This window comes from Vombatus ursinus, unplaced genomic scaffold (genome assembly GCF_900497805.2).
Source record: "Vombatus ursinus unplaced genomic scaffold, bare-nosed wombat genome assembly UNPS02014826.1, whole genome shotgun sequence".
Lineage (NCBI taxonomy): Eukaryota > Metazoa > Chordata > Mammalia > Diprotodontia > Vombatidae > Vombatus > Vombatus ursinus.
The window spans coordinates 11,377,237-11,384,947 of NW_020954604.1; the positions used below are offsets into that span (position 1 = coordinate 11,377,237).

At 41.2% G+C, this 7,711-nt stretch overlaps 1 protein-coding gene across 1 annotated transcript; it reads right to left on the reverse strand.

Annotated features, from left to right (window-relative positions):
- Nucleotides 1-202: 202 nt before the first annotated feature.
- PTCRA (pre T cell antigen receptor alpha) lies at nucleotides 203-6,372 on the reverse strand. Its single transcript, XM_027838431.1, has 4 exons — nucleotides 6,296-6,372; nucleotides 3,929-4,249; nucleotides 3,017-3,058; nucleotides 203-1,214 (listed from the first exon to the last, which is right to left on the reverse strand). Exons 1-4 carry the CDS (start codon nucleotides 6,351-6,353, stop codon nucleotides 1,030-1,032), a joined length of 606 nt encoding a protein of 201 aa, XP_027694232.1. The 5' UTR covers nucleotides 6,354-6,372; the 3' UTR covers nucleotides 203-1,029.
- Nucleotides 6,373-7,711: the final 1,339 nt, after the last annotated feature.

Below are 7,711 nucleotides of genomic sequence, written 5' to 3' on the forward strand. Positions count from 1 at the left end.
TAAAAATCATCAGTTCTATCTCAGCAGCAAAGTGGATAGGGCAATCTGTGTTTGTTCTTTGTGGCTTCTGCTCAGCCCTGGTCATATTCCCCTTTGTATCAGTGTTAAAGCCTCCTTTTCTCCATCCCTGGACCACCACCTCTCTGCTGCTGTGATGCTTAAGGGAAGCCGCTCTGCTTGCCTGCCCCAGCAGTGGCACCAGGTCCAGCTCAGGGTGGTGATGGCTTTGGTGAGACAGTCTGGCAGTCTAAGACTCCAGCCTTCTCCTTGCTAGGCTCTCATCCTCGCACTTTTCTCACATCTTACCTCTCCCAGGCTTCTGCTCCCCTAACCGCTTAGGATGGGAGATACACTAGCTTTTTAGACCCTATCTCATCCCATTCAGTCTCTGGGTCAGGGCATGCTGGATATTTTTTGTCCTGACTAGCAGGTGTCTATCCTGGTCCCACTCCCACTCCTTGACAGTTCCTGAAGGGTGCTATATTCCATTATGTATTTAGTTAATCTTCTGCTCTTTCGTGTGTGCCTTATATGAATCTATCCGTGTCTGTGTATTTATTCCATGCTGGGGACTTCTTAAAAGTTGAAGCTCTATGAGTGCTCCTGGTGCGATGGAAGAGACTTGGGCCCTGACCTCAGAGAGCTTGAAGTCTGATGGGGCACATAAACTTCTCAAGTATGAGAAATTAGAGTTGACTTCCCAGGAGATGCAGCCAAGTTGAGTACAACATTTACATAATTGACCATAGAGATAAACATTAGGTGGGGAAACATTTGCTACCTCCTATATTTCATTCAGGAGGGCTTCATAGAGGATGTTGATCCTGACTAGGACTTTAAAAGGGAGGAGTGATTAGTCTGGCGGCTGGAAATGGAGATTGTTCCAACTATAGGGAACAATATCATCAGACCATTTGTATTCACATAAGGTAAAGATGAGGCAGTCATGTACTTAGAATACCCATCCGTCAGCCTCCCTCTAATAGGCTCAAAGTTCTTCCCTTGTTTGGTCAAGATCCAGCAACATCTTCATCTGGTAGGGGCAGGAGGGAAGGAATTTCTGCTAGGTTGGATCCCAAAGTCAGTACTGTTTGTGGCTGTGATCCCCAGAGCCCGGAGGTGGCTACAGGTCATTAGCACATCAAATATAAGCAGCTTGAAGAGGATGAGCCGAATGGCCCCCAGGATCAATGTCTGCAAGAGGCTGTGTGGTCCTGGCGAAGAAACAAGAAGGTCAAGAGGTGCCTGGGGTAAAGCAGTTTGGAAATATGCTTCCCAAATTATTAAACTGTGAATATCTTTTCTCTCACTGATACCAATACTAAGTCTATGCAACAAAGAGATCAGAGAAAGAGGAAAAGGACCCGAATGTACAAAAATATTTATAACAATTTTTTTTGTGGTGGCAAAAACCAGGAAATGAATGGGGTGCCCATATGTTGGGAAATGGTTGAATGTAATAGAATATTATTATGTTATAATTAAGGATGAAAGTGACAGTTTCAGAGAAACTTGTGAAGACTTGTATGAATTGATGCAGAGTGAAATGAGCAGAACCAGGAGGACAATTTATTTAATAACAACATTAGAAAGACAAGCAGCTAGGTGGTGCAGTGGATAGAGTCCTGGGCATGGAGTCAGGAAGACCCTGAGTTCAAATCCAGCCTCAGACGCTTACTAGTTGTGTGACCCTGAGCAAGTTCTTAACCCTGTTTGTCTTGGTTCCTCATCTATAAAATGAACTGGAGAAAGAAATGGCAAACCACTCCAATATCTTTGCCAAGAAAACCCCAAATGGAGTCACAAAGAGTTGGACAAAACTGAAAAATAACTGAATAACAAAGACTTTGAAAGACTTAGGAACTCTGACCAATGCAGTGAGAGGGATGGAGAGGATTCTTTCCCATTTTACATGTAAGAAAATTGATTTTTGATTCAACCCCCAGCCCATAAAGCCCAGAATATAATAACAAGTTGTTAAACTATCTGTAAAGAAGTATTTATATTATGATCCCTTTGGGATATGGGAATATATTTCTTTGAGTGAACTAAAGGGATAAACCTTATTGAACAAGCAGGATTTTAAATAGCTAAAGAACAAAGCTTCAGTTCCCAGGGAGTCAAGGCTCAGATAGCTTTGTGAAGAGACTGTTTTGTAGAGGTTTCTGTCCTCTTTTCCCCTCTTCTCTCCATAGTCATGGCATCTAACAGTGACTTGCCCAGAGGGAAATACCTTATCTAGCAGGTCAAGAGTTGGTTGGTTTAGGAGAATGTGAAGTACAATTAAGGAAACAGAGACGCACACTCCAGACAGACATGAATACAGAGGGAAGAAGCAGCTTCAAGGAAAGGGCTCCTTGGCAGCAGAGAATAGAGCTGGCTATATAGAGGATCGATCTTGGGAACCCAGCCTGAGGACATTATAAATTACAGAGACAAAGGACTTCCAGGCCCTGAAGTATCATGAATTTTAAGTTATTTTTGCCCCAAGTGTGGCTCAATACCACCGTACTCAAAGGTTGAGCTCACTCTTCCCAAGGATGCTGTGAATAGTTGAGGAAACATGTACTCCAGATCTATATGGGAAATGTTGCGTAGGTACTGGTTCACTATTCAATCTGAATAAAAGCTTCTGCTAAGAGCTAATTGTTTCTACTGTCTGCTTATTAATAGGAAGCATGCAGGTTGATGTTTGTAAGTTATATCAGTAGTAGGGTGGCCCTACAGCTTACACCTTTGAACACTGAAGTAGTTAGTAGTCAATTTCTGGACCTCCAACCCTCAAATCAGGTTAGGAGAGTAGTCCAGAGGGGATGCTATGTATAGATGGGCCAACTGAACCAGCCCAGATGGGGTCAGTGCTTTGCCCCAGGGTTACCCAGTGAGTCAGTATGGTCTAAGTCTGTCTCCGATGAGGATCCATAAATGGTCAAAGCTGATTACCACCACCCAAAGCACTTTGGTTTCAATAGGACACAAGAATTCTGGCCTCCAAACTAGCCTTCTTATCACTCACCAGTGGTTGGCTGCTGCTGGCACTTCTCTCCCATGGGCTTACCTGCCAAAACCAAATTAAAAGGGTTGAATCCTTGGGAACCTCATTGCATTCAGCTAGACTATAAGCTTTTTGAGGACAGGGACTATGTCATATTTCTTTATATCAGCAGCATAGTATAGTAGAAAGTACCTTGGATTTAGAGTCAGAGGACTTGGGTTCGAATCCCTACTCTTCCATATATAACCTATGGGACCTTAGACAAATTATTTAACCTTTCTATGTCCCAGCTCCCTCATTTTAGCTAGTCTAAATGGCCTCCAAGCCCTTTTCTAGCCATGAACCTTGTGACCTTTGGTAAGTTCTTATGAACAAACAGTTATTATTCTTATGCTGCAGATAAGGTGCCTGAAGCATAATAAACATTTGTTGAAGGCAAAATTCCCGCTATGAATGAGGATTCACTTGCTCAGTTTTCCCTTCTCTCAAGACTTTCCCTTGGCCTCTCTTGCATCCATAGTAGCACTTTAAGCTTTTAACTTTTTTCCCCCCCAAGTATTTTCACATGTCATCTAATGCAAACAACAGCTCTGTGAAAGAGACATTGTAGGTATTATTTCCATTTGACAGATGGAGCATCTTAGGTTCAGGAAAGAAAACTGACTTGTTTAAGGTCAAATAGCAAGTTAATTCTGGCTAATCTAGACTAGAATCAGCTTGGAAATCCTAACTAATTCATCCAAACTGAAGTCTGGAGCTTTCCCTGACTTCCTTCATCTGGTTTTTTTGGAAGACTGGGGTCAAGGGAGGGAGGGAGAATACCAGGAGATAAGGAACTACAGAATGTTTAAACTCTAAGGTCCATCAGGACAGGTCCTTGTCTTCATACAGAGTCTAACCCTGGGGAATGATGCTGCTCCCTTAGACCCATACCAGATAGCTGAAGAGGACGGGTACGTGGGCTCTGATCCTGCCAGCCTGGCCCTGTGTGGCAGACTAGAGGTTCCCAGGAAGCCAGCTCCTCAACAGGGAGGGAAAGCTGGGCTAGGCTGCTCCAGGTGCCATCTCCAGCTGGCAAGGGTCCATAAGTGAAGGCATCCAAGGCGGTGCCGTTGCCAGATGAGAACCAGACGGAGCCATCCACAAATGAAGGAGAGACATCAAAAACCAGGCAGATCACCAGCGTCTTCTGTTTCCCATCTACCAACAGGGTGAGTGGGGGAGCCATTGATGGGAAAGGAGCAGTACACACACCTGGTGGAGGACAAACATGTGTAAGGTGGCATTGACTTGGAAAACCTGAGTTCAAATCCTATTTCTTTTTTTTTTTAAATAATTTATTTATTTTTTGTTTTCAACATTCACTTCCATAAGATTCTGAGTTTTAAATTTTCTTTCCCTCCCTTTCCTCTCCCCTCCTCAAGACAGCATGTAATCTGATATAGGCTCTACTTATACATTCATATTAAGCATATTTTCACATTAGTCATGATGTAAAGAATTAGAACTGATGGGAGGAACCATGAGAATGAAGCAATAAAACAAAACAATTAAAAAAAAAGGAGAGCAAATAGTATGTTCCATATGAACTCAGACTCCATAGGCTTTTCTGGATATGTTTAGCATTTTCCATCATGAGTCTTTTGGAGTTGTCTTAGATCCTTACATTGCTGAAAAGAGCCAAGTCTATCAAAGTCAGTCATTGAACAATGTGGCTGGTGCTGTGTATAATGTTCTCCTGGTTCTGTTTACTTCATTTCTTGATGGACATCCACTCAATTTCCAATTCTTGACCACCACAAAAAGAGCTACGATAAATATTTTTGTACATGTGGGTCCTTTTCCCATTTTTATGATCTCCTTGGGATACGGCCCTAAAAGTGGTATTGCTGGGTCAAAGGGTATGCATAATTTTATAACCCTTTGGGCAGAGTTCCAAATTGCTGTCCAGAATGGTTGGATCAATTTACAACTCCACCATCAATGCATTAGTGTTTCAATTTTCCCACCTCTTCTCCAATACTTATCATTTTCTTGTTTTGTCATGTTAGCCAATCTGATAGGCATGATGTGGTACCTCAAAGTCATTTTGATTTTCATTTGTCTAATCAATAGTGATTTAGAGCATTTTTTCATGTGACTATAAATAACTTTAATTTTTTCCTCTGAAAACTGCCTGTTCATATCCTTTGACCATTTATCATTTGGGAAGTGACCTGTATTCTTATAAATTTGACTCAGTTCTCTATATGTTTTAGAAATGAAGCCTTTATCAGAGATACTGGTTGTAAAAATTCTTTCCCTGTGTAAACCTTAAAACTCAATATAAATGCTAACTATTGCTATTAATTTAGGGAGTTGGGCTGTATAATCTCTAAGGTTCTTCCCACCTGTGGCATTTAATGTCTTGTGTTCTAACATTCCATATTCTAAGGTCCCTTTCAGCTCTGACATTCTGTGCTATATGTTCTAAGGCCTATCTTCTGTGCTCTGACATTCTATATTCTAAGATTCCTTCTGGTTTTGGCATTCTCTCTCTATGAATACATGGTCTGGGGGCCTATGAATGAGGTGGGCTCCCAGACCCTCACCCTCCTTTGCATTAGAGATTCTATGGTCTTTCAGATGCATAGAAAGCCAGAGCCCTTCTCTTCTCACTACCTATTGTCCATTCAAGACTAAATTTAATGCCTGGCACATAGTAGGCGCTTTATAAATGCTTATTAACTGATAGGCAAAAAAAAGTATGTACCTCTTTTGTGTTGTCAAAGAATTTAAACTAAGAGGATACTCATTAATTAGGGAGGGCTGAATAAATTAAGATATATGAATATAATGGAATATTACTGTGCCATAAGATTTTATTCCATCAAGATTCTTGATGATTTTATTCCATCAAATCTTCTTGAGGCCAGATTCTAAAGGCCTTGAATGCCAGGCTAAGAATATGGTTTTTGTTTTAGAGGCAATCCGCAATCAATCTGTCATTGATGGAGATGACAGACTGACTCCAGGCTGGATCTAAAACCTCCCTGCTTTCTTGTTTGTCTTTAACATTAAGGACCAAGAGCCTAGGAGCCTTCCCAGGGCATGGTACTTTGAGGGGAGGGGAGGAAGGAAAAGAGACAGAGTGAATGAATGGGATCTATAGGATTCCTGACAGGAACCTCAGAGAAGGGCTTCATTTACCCCATTTCTTATCCTCATCTAACCAACTCTTGCTTAAGTGCATCAGGTCAGAGGAGAAGTCTGAAAGATGGGAGAGAGCAGGCTAGGCCAAGCAAGGAGAGAGGGACTCACCCGTGGGAAGAGCTGGTGTCCCCAGGATCAGGAGAAGTGGCAGCCAGGGCTTTGCCATGGCCCAGCTCGAGAGGTAAAGACACTGCAGCTGTAGCTCCCTAGGAGGTGGGAGGCAGGATGGCATGCCACGGGTACCCACAAAACTGCCTTCCGCACCACAGACCCAGCTGCAACTAAGCTGCTCAAAGACAGAGATATTTCCCAGGACTTGACTAACCCCTCCCTCTAATCTGTTTCTACCCTTTCCCTAATCCTGTGCTTGGGAACCCCAAAGAAATATCTCCCACACTGGGTAGGAATGCCTCCCTGACCAACCCACCAATAAGTCTGAGTGGTCAATTTCTTCCATGTTGAACCCTCCCTCCTGGAATTATGTTCAGCATCATAAGGTCAATAGCATACAGAACTAGAAAGGACCTCATCTAGTCTAATTCCTGCATTTAAAAATTTTTAAATTAAATTAAATTAATTTTAAAATTTTATTTTTAATTAATTTTTTAAAAAATTTAATTTTCAATAAACAAACATTTATTTCTTCCCCTCCCTCTCAATTTAAAATAAAAAGGAAAAATAAAGCCTTTGTGTCAAATATTCAGGTTTAAACAAAATAAGTTGCTACATTGTTCATGTCTAAAAATGTATTTCACACTGCATCCTGAATCCATCACTTCTCTGTCAGAAGGAGGATATCATGCTTGACCATCAGTCCTCTGCAATCAGGGTTGGTCAGAGATAAGTCATGTTTGTCTTTATAATGTTGTTGTTATTTCATAAATTGTTCCTCTGGTTCCACTTGCTTTGCTACATCACTTCATACAAGTCTTCCTAGGTTTCTCAGAACCCATCCCATTTGTAATTTTTTACAGTGTTCCATTATATCAGCTCCCTCATTTTATAGAGCAAAGGTTCCTAACCCTTTTTGGTCTTTGTACCTCTTGGCTCTCAGTAAACCTTCCAATATTACCTGTTCAATATGAAACATTCTAGAGTTTACCAGACATATGTGCATAAGAATTAAAATAGAGATATCAATGAATGTTTTACAGAGAAACATTATTTGCTATGTAACATTTCTTTTTTTTTTTTTTTTTTGCAATTGGGGTTAAGTCACTTGCTCAGGGTCACACAGCTAGTAAGTGTCAAGTGTTTGGTCTGAGGCCGGATTTGAACTCAGGTCTTCCTGACTTCAGGGCTGGTACTCTATCTATTGTTCCACGTAGCTGCCCTGTAACAATATTTTTAATATCATAAAATTGTCAGTGTTCATCAGAACATGGTCAAATAAGTTAGTGAGGCCTCTGATTCTGTTTCTTATCAACCAACAGTTTTATTCCTACTATATGGTTTTTGAAAGAGTTACCAGTACATATCATGTTCAATTTCCAATTTGCTTCTTGCTTTGGATTTGATTGAGAA